The 18,795-nt window shown below is 17.4% G+C and overlaps 4 protein-coding genes across 7 annotated transcripts; 1 reads left to right on the forward strand and 3 right to left on the reverse strand.

Moving 5' to 3' along the window:
- Nucleotides 1-3,282: 3,282 nt before the first annotated feature.
- LOC122711792 (UPF0047 protein YjbQ) lies at nt 3,283-6,653 on the reverse strand. The gene is made up of 4 exons (XM_043930851.1): nt 6,435-6,653; nt 5,987-6,157; nt 5,305-5,441; nt 3,283-4,954 (listed from the first exon to the last, which is right to left on the reverse strand). Exons 1-4 carry the CDS (start codon nt 6,454-6,456, stop codon nt 4,739-4,741), a joined length of 546 nt encoding a protein of 181 aa, XP_043786786.1. The 5' UTR covers nt 6,457-6,653; the 3' UTR covers nt 3,283-4,738.
- On the forward strand, nt 6,147-14,758 carry LOC122711791 (prostaglandin E synthase 2). 2 transcript variants are annotated; one of them, XM_043930850.1, is made up of 5 exons: nt 6,147-6,465; nt 13,390-13,464; nt 13,634-13,971; nt 14,065-14,176; nt 14,276-14,758. In XM_043930850.1, exons 1-5 carry the CDS (start codon nt 6,376-6,378, stop codon nt 14,639-14,641), a joined length of 981 nt encoding a protein of 326 aa, XP_043786785.1. In that variant the 5' UTR covers nt 6,147-6,375; the 3' UTR covers nt 14,642-14,758. The 2 variants fall into 2 exon arrangements, with proteins under 2 accessions (XP_043786785.1, XP_043786784.1); XM_043930849.1 differs by lacking the exon at nt 6,147-6,465 and adding an exon at nt 12,681-13,125.
- LOC122711790 (geranylgeranyl transferase type-2 subunit alpha) lies at nt 8,482-12,252 on the reverse strand. 2 transcript variants are annotated; one of them, XM_043930848.1, is made up of 7 exons: nt 12,206-12,252; nt 11,354-11,464; nt 10,663-10,781; nt 10,085-10,272; nt 9,817-10,008; nt 9,135-9,710; nt 8,482-8,932 (listed from the first exon to the last, which is right to left on the reverse strand). In XM_043930848.1, the coding sequence occupies exons 2-7, from the start codon at nt 11,372-11,374 to the stop codon at nt 8,490-8,492; spliced, it is 1,539 nt and encodes a 512-aa protein (XP_043786783.1). In that variant the 5' UTR covers nt 11,375-11,464; nt 12,206-12,252; the 3' UTR covers nt 8,482-8,489. The 2 variants fall into 2 exon arrangements, with proteins under 2 accessions (XP_043786783.1, XP_043786782.1); XM_043930847.1 differs by lacking the exon at nt 12,206-12,252 and adding an exon at nt 11,764-11,824.
- Nucleotides 14,759-15,145: 387 nt separating the features above from the next.
- Nucleotides 15,146-18,745, reverse strand: LOC122711911. Of its 2 annotated transcripts, none has more exons than XM_043931094.1 (9): nt 18,404-18,745; nt 18,041-18,193; nt 17,833-17,963; nt 17,470-17,581; nt 17,135-17,251; nt 16,762-16,845; nt 16,122-16,274; nt 15,572-15,700; nt 15,146-15,363 (listed from the first exon to the last, which is right to left on the reverse strand). In XM_043931094.1, the coding sequence occupies exons 1-9, from the start codon at nt 18,510-18,512 to the stop codon at nt 15,254-15,256; spliced, it is 1,098 nt and encodes a 365-aa protein (XP_043787029.1). In that variant the 5' UTR covers nt 18,513-18,745; the 3' UTR covers nt 15,146-15,253. The 2 variants fall into 2 exon arrangements, with proteins under 2 accessions (XP_043787029.1, XP_043787028.1); XM_043931093.1 differs by having other exon boundaries at nt 17,449-17,581.
- Between the last annotated feature and the right edge of the window lie 50 nt (nt 18,746-18,795).

The raw sequence follows: 18,795 nt of genomic DNA on the forward strand, positions 1-18,795 counted from the left end.
ATTAAGATTTATACAATGCATATATATTAGAATCATTAAAATGTAAAAAGTTTGGATTAATATATTTTTATACTATCGTATTTTATAATAAACAATTTAATCAAAAATAAAAATATGTAAAAGAATAACTATATTGTAAATATATTATATTATTATAAAAAACAAATATTAATATATATTTTTTATATAGATTGAATAGTAATTATGTGTTATTCATAAAATCTTTATAAAAATGTATATTTAATAATCATTATAATATTATATTAGCGTATTTTTTACAACTTTTCAAGTTTGTTTATTAATAAAATGGAAATATTTTTTTCATTCTATCAAATATAGTATTTTATTAAATACAGTATTACCATGGCTTTGTATTAATAAACTGATATTTCATATAATATGATTCTAAATAAATGTTAAAAATTTAATTTAAAATAAAATTGAAATATATAAATGTGAAATATTTTAATCAACAAATATATAAAAATTAATTTAATGCAATTTTCTAATTTTAATATTAAAAAAATTCTATATTTGAAATGTATTTGTAATACAGAAAATAGAAAAATATTATTTATAAATTAAATTTTAAAATAATATGAATGTTAAAATTATTTCAATATAATTCTAATCTAATTCTAATAATATTTATGCTAGTTCAAAAAAAGTAAATTTTATTAATTAAATAAGATTACATTTAATGATTTTTTTGATAATTTATATTTTATTAATTAATTAATAATTTAATTTACTACACGAATACATTATGAAATGCAATTTAATATGTTTAATTTTCTAAATCCAAGTATAATTTTATTAAATAAAGTAAATTTTAAATTTTCTACTTTGAAATTAAATTAAAAATATAGATTTTTAATTTAATAATATGGATCTATAATTTATTTAATTTAATTATATTTTTTTTTAATTATAATAAACAGAAATAATAAAAATTCATAATTTTATTCATAATAAAATAATCTATTTAAAAAAATGCAATAAAGAACAAAATAAATATAAATATAAAATATAAAAGAAATAAATATAATAATTGATTTTAATATATGTAACCAATATTAACAACTAATTTTTTCAAATTTTAAATTTTTTAAGTATTGTAATTCTATTATATATAACATGCTATATATAACTAAATATCTACATTTAATTATTTTTTTGTTATACTAATAAAAAATTGTATTACAAACACAATTTTAAAATTTATATTTTAAATATGACTTTTTGAATACAGATGATTCATTATTATATAGAGAAATTAATTATTTCACAAAAACAATATTATTTAAAGAGCATGTACATTGTCATAAAACAAATTTAAAATAATACTAAAACTATATTTGAAATATATCATATAGCATAAAATTATCATATTATAATATATATATTTATAATTGTACATAATTCAAACTATATTATAACTATCCTATATTTCATTATTTTCTAATTATAATGCATATGATTGATAATAATCGATTATATGTACAATTCATTAATAATGATTGTTTTGTGCAATAATTATGCAATGATTTAATTTGTTATCTTTTATTTATGATTGTATAATAGATAAACACAATATGTTGTTTTTATAACAAAATTTTGTGTCATTATTTTTTATCTATTTCATAATCAGATTTTGTAATAAAATTTTAATTATAATTTTCATTTTTTATATCAAATATAATTTAAAGATATTAATAGTATATTGAAACTTACTATTTAAATTTAACTTACATTTTAAATTTAATGTTATACAAATTGATACTTTTCTTTTTTTAATTATTTGAGTAAACAACTTGGTATAAAAATGAAATATAGTAAATTTAATTTTGTAAAGTTATATCTTTTCTTTATATATTATAATGAAATTTTTTTCAAGCTGCATAAGAAGTCATTGTATTTATTTTATATAAACAATTCTATTTCTACATTTTAGGGATAATATACAATTATCATATTTGCATTTAAACTTCATTACACTCATTCATAAATATTCTCACTCTATTCCTTTCATTTAAATAACTTTATATATACATTTAATAATGTTAAATTTAATGTATAATAGTATTTAATATGTATTGTATAATCCTAATATATTAGTTTTCTATAATTTGTTATTATAGGTCCACTATATCCAGCTAAATAAAAACTAATATTTCATATATTTAGAAAATGTTAATTATGAAATAACTTAGATATTTAGAAAGTTGTAATTATATTAAATATTATTTATCTCATAATCAAGACATAAAAATGTCTTATTTTTTATTAAATATTGATACAATTTATTTTTTTCAAATATTAAATTCAAATTTTAATATTAATTATAATATTATAATATTACAACATTAAAAATTAAAATTTTTTATTATTTGATAAATAAATCATAAAATAGTTTAAAAAATGAAAATATATGAAATATTTGCATAAACTTACATTTGAACAATATTTGTTAACATTTTCATTAAATCATCTATTACATATGTGATTTAATATTTGTTATTTAATATTTAATATTACATTACATATGAAACAAAATATAAATATTATTAAAATTGATTAATAAATTTTTCTATACAGATAGGAAAATACTAAAAAATCTTAGAACAAATTTGCAAATTGTACACACAATTATTACATCATATTTTTAACATTCTTTTTTTATAATAATATAAAATAACTTTTTTTAGAAAACAGAAAAGAAATTTAATTATACAATGAAATAAATGAAAAACAATATTATAAATTGCTATTTACTTAGTAAAAGCTTAATTTCAATTACTTGTACAAGATATTTATTTTTTTACAGAGCATATAATAAATATATGACTTAAACTTTTTTATATATATAATAACCATATGATAAATATATGATTTAAATTTTTTTATGATTGAATTTATAAATTTATCAAATTTTTAAATTTGTTAGAACAATTGATTATGAGATCAAAATACATATAGTTTACATAATATAAAAATTTTGAATGTTAATTAAAAAAAATAAATATTTCAATTTGAATAAATCATTGTTGTCATCAGAAATAATCATTATTTGTTTTATTAAAAAAAAAAAAGATTATATTTTCTTTTAATATTAAAAAAAAATTAATTATATCGATTGATTAATTTTTAAAATATAATATATTATTATTATATACTATTATTTTGCAAATATAAGAATTTTCAATCATCTAATTTATGAAATGACTTAATTATCAGTAAATTGCTATGAATATCAATTAGCGAATATAATATTAATTTCTATAAACTTGGATATTATAATTATTTTTCATTATATTTATAAATTTTACATATTTAAGAATTTGTCTTATTGAGCACATTAACAGAATTATAATTGAATTTATAGTTTAAATATACGAACTTGTTCCATAACTTTTTTACGAGCAAAAAAATTATAATTTAGTAAAAATTTATTATAATTTTTGATAGTGTTATTTTTGAGCTTTTAATGTTTAAGCTTTTAATTATATGAATTGCATTGGATACCTCACATTAAAGCATATTTCATTAATCATAATGGACGACCATTTATACTATATATGAGAAAGATTAACAACTAACATCGACTGCTTGCTTAACAGTACATTAGATACGTCAACAAGCTCCCATGATAAGCTTTGGTTATTTTAGTAACATTGTAAATAATTTTACAACTCTTTGCAGTGCTACATTCCTAGATGACATTTCATGTTTCAATTATTAATTAAGATTTCTAGAATATTTTTTATGAGTAAATATTTAATAATAATGTAATAAGTCTAAATCATTATTTGCATAATTTGATGATTTTTTTAATTGTTCTACTTTCATACTGACTTGCCCACATGTTATTATATATATTATTATATTATTATAATTTATGTGAATATCTCTAGCAGAAGTATATTAGCACAGCAAAGAAGTGTTGATTGTAACCTATATACACCCCCAAATGCATTGGAAACGTCATTAAAAATATCTACCCTATGATAAGCAGTGAGTTAGAAAGTTATAACATATTGCACATACCCAAACTGAGATTATCTTACATATTATAAAAATGTTCATGCAAGATCTCAGTTGAGCAATTATTAATGCCATTTTCCTTATTAATCTTTTTTTTACAAAAGAATTATTTAAATAAAGCTATGTAATTAAATTCGGAATATTGGACGCATTATATTGGAATGCATTACATTAATTTTCTAAGAGTAATAAAGAAGAGTGCAGGATACTTGTATTGTAATTCGTTTATATTTATTTCTGAATGCTTGTAATATACAATTGCCTTGGCAGTTTATAAGTACTGAACAACATTGTGTATTTAATGAACAACATTTTTGGATAGTTACTGTTAACTGAATTTAATCTAAATAAAGTCATGAAATGTATACTAAATATTGACATGCTCATTTAAATAATATAAATTATAAATATACTATGTGAATATAAAAAAATAAAAGAAAATATGAAATAATGTTAAGAATGATAATAAATATAATTTTATGATTTTAAATTATGTCATTATAAAAGATGTTTAAAATTTGTGATAGTAGATATAAGAAAATGCAATATCTATAAATATTTTTAAAGTATCCATACACTCTTTTCTGAATTAAACTCTTAAAAAATGACTAAAGATAAGCAGCTGCTAGCTTGAATCACTGGATGTAGATATGCGCAGCTGACGTTTGCTACGTCTTTGGGGGTGTGAGTGGTCCTAGCTGCTAGTAGAAGCAATAGGACTAACAGGACTCAAAGGACTACGTGCAGGATCCCTGAGACAACCAGTCAATGTAATAGCTACTTTACGACTTCCAGCATCATTACGGTGTTCACACAACCAAATTCCTTGCCATGTACCCAAAGTCAACTTGCCATCAGTAATTGGAATACTCAATGAAGAGCCCAGAAAACATGCCTTTACATGTGCTGGCTATAAATAATATAATTATAAAAAGCTATATAATTTTTAACTACATATTTTTTAATTACACTTATATATAAATTTATGGGTATATATTTAAAAATTTTTATTTATATTTGAAAAAAATTAAACTTTTATTTTAAAAAGATTTACTATTTAAAATAATGTAATATATATTTTAATTATTATTATATAATATTTTTTTGTTTTTATATTAATGATATGATTATTTTTATTATAAATATATATAATATTTATGTAAAATATTAATCAATTATAAAAATTACAAATATATGTATATAAATAATGCACAGCACAATCTAATTTTAAAACTATAAACAAAAATTTCATAAACTTACCATATCATCTGGTCCTTCACAACTGTGTCTATAGGCCAAACCTTCAGGAACTATTTTATTAAGCATCATTTCTACATCATCTCTAACATCTGGATCCCAATTTTCATTTAGTGCTAAACTTGCTGATGTATGAAGAACTAAAAAAATAATAAATATACTTTATATTAAGACAACAATTTTTGATTAATATTAATATTTATATAATTGTACATATATTTATAATTCATATGTTTACATTTAATATATTTAATATATTCTATATGAAATGTAATATGAGATTTACATTCTTAATACATTCATAAAATTGTTAATAAAATATAATAAACTTTACATAAATAAATATAATAAAATATAATAACTAATTATAATTAATTATAATATAAATAATAATTAACTATAATAAAATTAATTAAATTCATTTTTTTTATTTTATTAAATAACAACATATTACTTCCTTTATTTTTTATTATCAATATATTTTATATTAATTATTTATATTATATTTAAGGTTATCAGTAATATTAATAATAATATTGAATAAATAAAAATAATATTGTATATATTCTTTCTGTATTTCTTACATATTTCTTTTTATATAATATTATTATTATAAAAAAATTAATTAGTTTTGTTTTGTACTATACTAGAATATAATTATTTTTTATTGAAAAAGAAAACTTACTTTGTATATGACAAAGTCCAACTGAAAATTCGCAGAGTTCGGGAATTCTTCTTAAAATTTCCTCGGTAACGTGATGAATACCTCGGCGCTGTGGTCTTAGGTTAATCTTTGTTTGAAACCAAGCAGAACCGATTTGAATTCTTCTATTTGACGAGGCCATGATATGATACGCTGTAGAGATTACACACTTAACTAGACTGTGAATAATATTTTCCGCAAAGCGAAGATAAAATCTACTTCAAGCCAAAAATCACAATACGGTCCACTCCATTAGATATAGTATGCGTTTACTATCTTCGCCGCTTGTCGGCTATAAGATGTATAGATTTAACCACATCTTTTAAGATTGTCTAATTGCATCTGCTATATTTCGTACTCATAAAAAGGTTATGAGAAATAATGATTCAACGTGCACATACGTATCACGTTTATATACATGTACGCTCACCTTCACCTATATGGAATATCATAAGTATCAGGTACGCATACTAATAGTGAAAGAACAAGATGACAATATTATTTCAAAATAAATCATTGTATCACTGAAACATTAGAATCTTTTAATGGAAAGCTTGTTTAGTAAAATTTTAACAATGATAAGCCATATTGTTCGCCATATCAAATGTCAGAGAATAAATAAATCGAATGGTAATCCAAACAATAATGCAAGTTGCGTTCAGTAATAGTACGTTCTCTACTAGAACTAATTTATTCCCTATTGATTGGTTTTTAAAAGCGGCAAATTAAAAATTAAATATTAAAATAAAAATATAAGAATAATAACAATTATTTAATTCTAATATATTTATTAATAATAATTCTTCAATATCATTAATTTGATTATATAATTCATATTAATTTATATATAATATATATATTATTGTTATTAATTATTATTTTTACACTATGATTTAAAAAAAATATAATGTAATAAATTAATTAGAAAAATAAAATATATTAATATATTAAACAAATGATATTAGATTAAAAATAAAAAATCATACTTGCTTATAAAATAATTATTTTACATAAAATAAACAAATAGTATATAATAATAGTATATAAATAAATAAATTAACAGTTTTATTATATCAAATATGTTATATATAATAATAATAATACGATTATATTTTTTATATTTAAATATGATAAATATTAATGGAAAAAAGATAATTTATTTCGATAATAAATATATAAGATAAATATATAAGATATTTTGATAAATATATTAGTCATTTAAATTGATGCTTTGAAATAAATAATTAATTATTTTCAAAACCATTATAGAAAAAATATTTTAAAGTTTTATAATTTTAGAAAAAATTTAATATAATAAATTGAATAATTTATTATATTATATATACGTAAATATGTACATGTAAAATATATGTAATATAATATAAATATATGAAATATGTATCATAAAATATATATCTCTTAACATCTATTAAATGTTATCTCTAGTAAAAAAAAAAAATATACTATTTAGAAGCTATTCATTAAGAAAATATTTAAATTTTAATAATAAAAATTAATAAAAAAATATTTTAATTAATAAAAGAATAATATTCGATTTTTATTTTCTTAAATTAAATCTTTAAAAGTAAGTATAATTCCTAACCTAAATATCTCTATTTTCTCTAAATTTTCTCTAATTAATTTATCAATTCTTTTTAAAATATTTATCAATATAATTAAAAAATTTTTTTATTTCAAATTATCTAATATTATGTGTTCTATTAAAAAAATTTAAAATAGATATAATGAAAACATAAAATATCTAATTCAGAAATTGAAAATTGAGATTTTCATTTAGTAAAATTCATATGATAATGAATAGAAATTTATTAATATTTAAATTTTATTTAAACTATTCTTGAATTCATTAATACTTAAATTTCAAATTTTTTTTAACAAATTTTTTGAATTAATACTCAATTCAAACTTATATAATTTTATAAAAAATAAAAAGTGAAATCAATATATTGAAAAGTATATAATTTTATTCAAATAAATAAATTTAAAATATTCTTCATGCATTTATTTATGAAAATATATTATTTTTCCTTCTATAAAATATATCATATTAAATATAAAATATTATAGAATAACTTATATATAATATTAAAAATAATTAATATTATATAAAAATTCAAATAAAAACAATTTAAAAAAAATTATAAAATGAATTCAAAATAATAAAATATATATATATATATATATATATACATAATATACAAATTCTATTAATCAATTTTAATATTTATAAATATATGTAAGAGTTATATGATAATAATACTGATAGAAATAAAAATTAAAGTAAATAATTTTTAAAATTTTTTTTATAAATTTTTTACATTACATATATGTATGATACAAAATAAATAATAATTATGTATTTTCATTTATTCCATAAACAATTTTACAATTTTATTTTTTATATTTCTACAATATTCAATTATTCAATAAATTAAATAATTGCATATGTATGCATTTATAAAAATTATTTTATATATAATTGTAAATCTGGATTGATTTGTATAATACTAGTTTGTAATTCTATGGTACTACAAATTGGATTTTCTCTTAAATCAAGCAACTTTAATTTATGTCTTTTTAATAATTGTAGTATTTCTTCTAAATTATTTAGTTTATTATTCCTTAATGACAAAACTTCTAAATTTTGTAATGTAGGAAATTTTTTTAAATTTTTCAGTTGATTACTTGAAAGTGATAATTTTTTACAATTTTGTAATAAAGATAATTGATTTAATAAATTTGATAAACAGTTTGCACTAAGATTTACTTGTTCAAAGAAACCAAGATGTTCATTATTATTAAGTGTAGTTAAGTTTAATCCCGAAAGATCAATTTCTAAATTTATTTCTTGATCTTCTTCTACATTCCATAATTCATATATTTTATATTTAATTATGAATTGGCTCCCTGAAAAAAATATTTATTATTTAATTTTTAAAAATATTACTACAATGATGATATGGAAATGTTAGAAAAAAAATATAAAAATCCATAATTAAAATAATTATATAATTAAAAATAAATTTATATATTAAAATTTATAATTTTTAATTACATAAATATTAGAAAATTTTTACAATATATAAACAAATATATTAAATATACTTACGTAAATCTTTATAATAATTAAAACGAAGAGAATCAATATTGATAAGAATATTTAAATTTGTTAAAATATTTTCATAAAATTTTATAAAATCAATCTTTTTCATTAAAAGTATACTAGTTAAATAAGCCCATTTATTAGTTGGTTCCATTTTTATAAGTTGTTTATAACTTGATAATTGTTCTAATAATTGGTCTTTATTAGAGCAATATTTATATTTTTTTTTTCTATATATCCATTTCTGATTGATACAGAATAAAAGATAAGATATTTCTTCAATATTAATTTCAATATTTTTTATTTGATTCATTTGCTTTTTAAATTCTCCAAACCATAATTTTGACATTTTTGTTTCTTGCCAAGATTTCCATTGAACAGTTTTATTTTCATTATTTATTAGTAAACATATTGATTCAATTGATATATTTTTATTAGCAAAAATGGTCACATTGTTATCTTTTATCAATGCTTGAGAAAGAATAGGAAAACATTCATGAGTATTTAATAACCATCTTTGGTAAAACCAAGCACTAGAGTCATTGGGATCTGTGAATGTAGCATTCATTACTAGATCTAATTCTAAAAAAAAAAAGACATTTTTGATATTGTATATTATAAAATAGTCTTAAAATAGATTAAATAATAACAAGTACTAATTAGTATTAATATCTTATAAAAACATTACCTTCTTTTTTTTTTTCATAAATACTGTTTTGATTGGAACTATGAAATATTTTTGATAATAATTGACTTCTGTAATGCCAAGAAGAATAATTAGAAAAATTATTTAAAATCTTTGAAGTTGCAAATTGAAATTCTTCTTCAGGAGAAATTCCTGCTTTCTGTACAATAAACTCTCTATAATTCCAACAATGAACTATAATAAAAATTATATTTTATTATATTTTGAATAATAAAATTAAAATATTTAATAATAATATTTAATAATTTACAATTTCTGTCATCCAAATTTAAACATTTATTGCATAGTATTAATTCTTTTTTCCAATCACATTCCACTAAATGGTTCATAATCCATATTCGTTGATACCATACCCAATAAGATTTAGGATTTTGTTTCAAACAATTTTCAGTAAGTAATAATTCACTTTGATAAAACTCTTTTAACAGTTTTTCTTCCCTGTTTTATTAACATAATGTATAATATTGATCTTAGCATTTAATATAATTTTAATATTAATATTTTAGTAATTAATATTTTAATAATTTTTATTTAAATTTAAAATATAATACATGCATTATTTATTATTTGAATTTTCATTATTTTATATTAAAAATTTTTCACAACACTATTAATATACAAATAAAAATATTTAAATATTTAGTATCATTAATATTAATAATGAATATTAAACAATTATATTTATAAAATAAAATAATAAAATTATATATATATTAAAATTTAAAATTAGAAATACTAAATAATATAAAAAACATACTTATTATTTAATATTAAAAAGTTCAAATTATTACTAATAATCAAAAATAAAAAAATTATTATTATAATTACCAATTATTGTTTATAAATGCTTCTCTACGAATATTCCATAAAGTATAAATATCTGGGTTTTGTAGTACCATACGTTCAGTAACCATCATTAATTCTTCATCATAAATTTTATCTTTCCTCTGTAACATAATAATAATATAAAATTAAATAATTTAATCTAAACTAATTTATGTGTATTTAAATTTTAATATATGTATTAATTTTATATTTTTCATTTCATTTTTTTAATTATATATAGAATATTTCAATTATTTAAGTATAAGCAAATAATAATAAATTTAATAATAAAATAGTATAAAAAAAATCATTTGCTTATTCAATTAAATATTCAAAAATAACAAAAATATATTATTCAATTATATTAAATTATATTTAAGTTTATTTATTTAATTTATATTATTTGTATTATATTATATAACAATTATATATTGTTTTATATAAATAATACTCAAGTTTGACTGGCACTATATATATTTATAAATATTCAATATATTAAAATAAATTTAAAATCATTTTTTGAATCTTATTTACAAAAATTTTATTCTGTATTTTCTATTTATTTTTATATGAAAAATTATTAGCTTTATTTGTACTATTATGATTGAAATATTTTGTACTATAATTACATTCATAATATAAATTTATCTTATTATATTGAAACATATATTAAATGATATATTTATAAAATTACTTTTTTAAACACAATACCCATTCCAGCTTTATAACGTAAAAGTTTTTCAGCTCTTTCCTTTTTTTTCAATGCTTCTTGTTCTGCAGTTGTTCGAACTTTTACTCTACCATGCTGAAAATTAATTTTTTCATTAAAATAATTTTCATTGAATATAAGTATATCAAAAAATATTAAAATATATAACATAAAATATTAAAAATTATATAAAATGATCAAAATATACAAAAAATGAAAAAAATATTACATTTTAAAACAAAATATTAAATTATTTTGTTATTTATAATATGTATTATTTATTATTTATATTATTTATTTATTAATGATATTTATATTTAAATATTAATTCATAAAAACAGTGATTAAATAAAAATAAAATGAAAAATATATTTGAAATAAAGAATTTTTATTACCATACTGAATATTTTTTAAATCTTCTAATTATATTTGAGTTTTATTTAACTTTAAGGTTAAGTTAGCTTATTATTTTTTTTATATTCTTTTATTTATTAATACAATTAATAAATAAATATTTTTAAAATGATAGATACAATATTCATTCTTGATATTTAAAATAAAATTATAAAAACGTTTAATTTCATTTAATTTTATTTAATAAATCTAGTTCAATTACTTTGTATTTTTAAATCTAATTAATAAACTGTGTGTGTGTGTGTGTGTGTGTGTGTGTGTGTGTGTGTGTGTGTGTGTGTGTGTGTAAGTATGCACAAATATTCATGTATGTGTATAAAAATTTGATTATATTTTTAAAAATCTATTTAATTTAATAATTAATATTAAATTTGACAATTTCAATTCTTTTTTCATAGATATAAATAGACACGTGTATACTACCTATTATAATTCAGATTCTGTGCGCATAATGTATATGTGCGTGCGCGCGTGCGCATATATGTATGTATTATGTAAGCTTTAAATTTATTTGTCATAAAATTCGTAGTTGGATATCAATTATTAAAAATTACAAGTGAATAAAAAATTTGTAACTATTAAATTTATTAATATTATTATTTTTATTTTAATAACAAATTGAAATAAAGATATCCAAAATAAATAAATTAAATAAATTAAATAAATAAAATAAATTTTTATTTTTATATAAATATATATCATAATTTATAAATAAATAATATTATATGTGAAAAATATAATCAATCAAAGTTAATTATAATTTTATATATGTAAATAATAAGTCATATTAGTTATGTATTTATTTGTTTACAATCTACAAACAAAAATACGAATTTCTGCTGAATACTTCTGATAATATTCCAATTTATTAATGATCCATTATATATTAAAATGGCAATGAAGTGTGATTAATATTTGAATATAATCTTTTTTTTTGAAGTTTTGTGATTATTAATAAATGCAAAATAATTTGTTTAATAATATTTAAAATAAATTTGAAATAACTAATTTATTTTAACGTGTGTATATAATAAGACTCTATGATGTTCATATTACAAAGACTGTCAAAATTACCTCAAAATTTATATTGTTTTGCAAATATTCAAAGATATCCAAAACGAAATGAAAGTTTTTTATCTGCATCTCGACAATCTTCATTATTAAAAACAATATTCAAAGCAAGTTTAGTAGGAATTTCTATCGGATTTCCAGTTGGTATAATTATTACAACAGGTTATTCTTGGTATATAAATAAAAAAGCTGCAAAAACTTATCATTTAGAAGGGAAAGAAAAAAAAATTAAAATACTCCAAGAAAAACCATCAGTACCAGTTTCTAGAGAAGTACATCGAATTTAAATATAATTTTTAAAAATATTAAAGCTATATTTAAAATATTGATTTATATATTTAATTTTAATTTTTCTGTTTTCGTGAAATATTATTTTATTATTTTATATTATTTTATATTATTTTATATTATTATATTAATATATTATATCTATTCAAAATTTTAAAATTTTATATTAAATTTTATATTTTTAAATTTTAAATTTAATATATTATATATTAATATTTTTTTAATTTAACATCTTATTTTTATTATAGGTTGTTTCTCCAATGGATTCTACCGAATTAAAGTTGACTTTATTTCAATATCAGACTTGTCCTTTCTGTTGTAAGGTAAAATATTTATATTTTTATAATTTATATAATAAATTAAATAATGATGTATTTTTTAAACAAAAATATAAATATAATAATATAATAGAATATTTAATATTATATATATTAAATTTTTTTAACAATGATATCATGAATTCTAATAATTATAAATATAAAAATATTTCAGGTCAGAGTTTTCTTAGATTACTATGGAATATCTTATGATATTGTAGAAGTTGATCCTGTATTACGAAAAGAAATATCTTGGTCATCTTATAAGAAAGTACCAATACTTTTAGCACAAATAGATTCAGGATATCAGCCTTTAAATGATAGTTCAATGATTGTTTCTCTATTAGCATCATATTTAAAAGATAGGTCACAAAAAATAAATGATTTAGTAGAATATTATCCAAGTATAGCAATGCATGATGAAAATCAAAAATTGAAATATGAAATCATGAATAAATATTTTTTAATGTATAAAGAAAATTTAATTTCAGATGAAAACATTAATGAGATTATGTAAGTTTTATTACACAAGCAATAACATTTCATTTTTCTATATTGAAGTAGATTAAACTTTATATTTTGATTAATTTATATCTTTTATTATAGAGAAGAACGTAAATGGAGACAATGGGTTGATGATGAATTTGTACATACATTATCACCAAATGTATATAGAACACTTAGTGAAGCTTACAAAACTTTTAATTGGTTTTCTGAAGTAAGTATTTGACAACAATTAAATAATCAAACAAAATATATATTAATTTTAATGCTAATATATAAATTTAAAAAAAATATATATATATAATTTCATTAGGTTGGTAAATGGAAAGAATATTTTCCAATATGGGAAAGATTAATAATAATAAATATAGGTGCTATAGCTATGTGGTTTATATCAAAACGTTTAAAAAAAAGACATAATTTGAAAGATGATGTTAGACAATCTTTATATGATGAAATTAACAAATGGTTATATGCTATTAAAAAACATGGTGGTACATTCATGGGAGGAAAAAAGCCTAATTTGTCAGATCTTGCTGTTTATGGAATTTTGAAAAGTATAGAAGGATGTAGTGCTTTTAAAGATGCTTTAGAAAATACTAAACTTTGTACATGGTATGATGCTATGGCCAAAGAAGTAGAAACACACTCAGGAAGCAAATATTTAATGGCTAAATAATAAAAAAATAATTTTAATACTTATAGATTTTATTTAATTAAATATTTATAGATTTATATTAATATCTTATTTACTTCAATTTCATTAAAATTATTTTGATTGTATTATTTATCATAATTGTTATAAGAAATTAATATAAATAAAATTATATTTTATGTTATTTCATTAAAGCATGTACAATATGTTAGTATAGTATAGTATATAAGTTAGTATAGTATAATATAATAATATAATAATAATATAGTATAGTTAATATAATAAAAAGAAATAAAATAAATTACATTAAAGAAACTTTTAATGGTAAAAAATTAAAAAATATATATATAAAACTTCAAATTAATATAAAAAGCATAGTAACAAAATATCTATATTTAAGATAAAAACATATTTATATATAATTTTTAAATATTTTGTGTATTAATATAATTTGTGAGTATTACATGATAAAATAATATTTATATCTTTTGATATTTCTTATCTAATATTTTTTTAATTTTTATTCATTAAAAATATTATATTTCTTAATTTTTAATTTATTTGCATAAATATAATTAAAAAAATTATACATTAAATTATACATTAATTTCTATATTTTATATGTCAAATATCAATTCAAACTGTACAAGGTATTTGACGATATGTCAATGAAAATCCTTTATTTTCAACTTCTTCAATTTCATTTCCGTTTGTAATAACATATAACACAAATGGTTTGGAATATGCTAAAATAAAAAAAATTATTAGTTAGTTAGTATTTTTATGAATTGTGTATATTATATATATATATGTATAATTGTATATTATATACAAAATTACATATACTTACATATATACAATTATATATACAATTACATATACTTATATATATACAATTATATATACAATTACATATATTTTAAATATGATCATTATATATAAGAATATACTTACATGTTTTTGTTACAAAACCATTTCCACAAAATCTTTCTGTACCAATTGCAATACCATTTTGAAATGGATGTGGAATAATAACAAAGTCTTGGGTACAGTTTTCTCCTGCTTGTGCTGCATATTCTGTGCCTATTTTTTGATTCATTTATTTTTAATAATGAATGAAATTTTGAAATATTAATTTATTTCAAGAAAGAAAAAATAATAAATCATTTTTCTATAATTTTTATTAGAGAAATAAATAATAAAAAAATAATAAACATTATATGGCTTCAAAAAATATATAATTTTGGATGAATATATTTTAATACTTTTATATTTAAAATTAGAAAGTAAGTTCGTATTTGTAAAATAACTATAATATTAAATTTCAACAAGAATAAACATTTTATTAAAATAAAAAATTTGATATTCTATTGATTTTTAAATAAATTTTAATTTACAATTATATCTTTTTTTCTTTCTAATATTATAATTTTAATATTGCTAATATAACTAGATAGATATATATCATAAAAATAAGTAATTAAAATATTACAATATACTTTACCTATTATGGTGGAATCAAATGAACCTGTATCTCCAGAAACAGAAAATGAATTTGAACTTGTTTGAGACCATTCAATAGCACAATATCCTTGTGCCATTCTTATACATACACCATAATTTGTATTTGCAATTTGTCGTGTACCAAATTCTGGTGCTAAAATAATTTATATTATTGGATTAAAAATTTAATATCTAATTTAATTTTTCAAAAAATATTTAATATTTCTATATATATATATATAAAAGTTCATATATGTAAGTATATAAGTTCACCTTTTAATAATTAATTTTTTAATATTCATGAGAATATTTATTATATATTTATTAAAAAATTGAATAAAATTGAATAAAATTTATTAAAAAATTTAATGGTATATAATGTTTAAAAAATAAAAAATAAGATTTATTAAACTTAATATATAATATTTATAGTTTAAATTTTATTTTTCACAAAAAATTCATTATCATATATTCCATAAATTTTTAAAATTCTTTTTCTAAAATACTAATTATTTCATTATTGTTTAAGATCTATCAGATTGTTCTTATAATTTTCATCATTTGTGTATATTTATATATTTTGAAATAATTAACAATTTATTTTATAATTACACTTCATATAAATTAAGTAATCATAATACCTCTTGGATTTTGTGTTGTACCATAGTTAAAACTTGTTACAGTATTTGAGACACTATCATAATACTGCAAACATCCATTTGGAGCTATAAAAAGAATTCTTTATCAATTGGTATATTTTGATATTATATTATTTTATTTTATTTTAAACATTAGATGATTCTTGACTAATTTTATATAATTTAAAAAATATATATTTTCTTAATATTATTACAATCTTAAAAAATATATATATTTATTTTTTAAAATATAAAAAAATTATAAGTTTTATAAATAAAATTATTACTATTTTTTTATATAATATAATATAATACAAATTTATAAATTTTATTAATTATAAAATATATTTGATAAAAAAGGATATAATATGCATGCCTTTATATGTAGAATCACAAGATAATTGTTGAATTCTTATATTCCAACGATCTTTATATTTAGAGTTAGTATCAACTGATATCATAATAGGTGTGTCACCATTGAAATCTATATATACTGAAAAATTTAAATCAATATTTTAAATTAATTGTATCATTTATATTATTTAATAATAAATATATTATATAATTAAATATTTAATATATTATAATATATTCATTTATAATTATATAATTAATTTTTATATTTATATTTAATTATTATTAATTTTTATAAGTTTATATTTAATTATTTTTAGTAGTTTTATTTATTACAATGTTGGTTTGCATTTTCACCACAAATTCGAGGTACTATACTTCCAGATCCAGAAACTAAAAGAAACTCAAAATCACAAATTCCGCTAGCATTTGGTGAAGCAAGAGTAAATTCCAAGAAATCCAAACGTAGCTAAAATCAATTTGACATTATAAATTGATATTATTTTATGATATTATAAGTTATATAAATATAATGAAAATCAGAAAATAAGAATATATATTACATGTTAAACTAATTTTATACTTATATTTATTATATTTCATTATCATATATTTTGTCAACACATTTTTATTCAGTTCAATAATATAATAAATTTCAAAAATAATTTTTATCAAATAATAATATAAATTTAAAATTTTAAATATATTTTATTAACTTACTTGACAGATGTTTGAATTACAACGTTGTACTGTTATTGTACATCGGCCTTGTCCTTCATAAGTTGTTGGATATTCTGAATTTGTAAAATATGTATTATTTACATTTGTTGTGGAACTACACGTTTTTTGAACTGTAGACATAAAATTCAAGTACTTATTAAATCTCATAAATATAAAAAAAAATTAATTAAATTCTTAAATTACTTACAAACACAACAAATGCCATGTCCATTTGCACAGGTACCAGATGGTGTTCCACCATAATCACGACATTCTCTTCTAGTAAAACAGGTACCATTTAAATTGTTGCTAGCAAGGCATTGTGAGTTTGCAAAACGAATAACACTGAATAGCGGGAAAACTGTTTAAAAATTCATTTAATAATTTGATATTATTTTTATATATGAATATTTACATTACAAGTTACATAGCAAAAATTAAAATATAATTCTTAATAATTTATCAAATTATATAGTTTTATATAATTTTTATTATTTTTTCAATTTCTTTAATATTATTTATAAATACAATATAATATTTTAGAAATAATACTTATTTTTCTATTACTTACATCTTCCACGAGTCATTGAATTTTGAATTTCAATAATATTATCATTATCTAATCGACAGTTAACGTAATTTCCAAAAAAAAAAATTGTCAACCAAACTATACGAAACATCTTTCAAATTATAACTGTTCAAAATACATACAATTCTACTTTAGATTTCGTACAACGGTATCCAAGAAATTAGAACAATTAGCATGTAAATGAAAAGTAACTTACTATCTGCTTATGTTTACATAACTGGATTATTAAAATATTCATTACATATAAAATTCAATTCAAGACATAATATAAATTATTTAAATATATTTTACACTTTATTAATTAGCTAATTTATTAAATTCAGATAATTTTAATAAAATCAAAGCAAATTTCTATAAACAAATTTTAATTAAAT

This window comes from Apis laboriosa, unplaced genomic scaffold (genome assembly GCF_014066325.1).
Source record: "Apis laboriosa isolate Shangri-la unplaced genomic scaffold, ASM1406632v1 scaffold18_cov149, whole genome shotgun sequence".
NCBI classification, from domain to species: Eukaryota; Metazoa; Arthropoda; class Insecta; order Hymenoptera; family Apidae; genus Apis; species Apis laboriosa.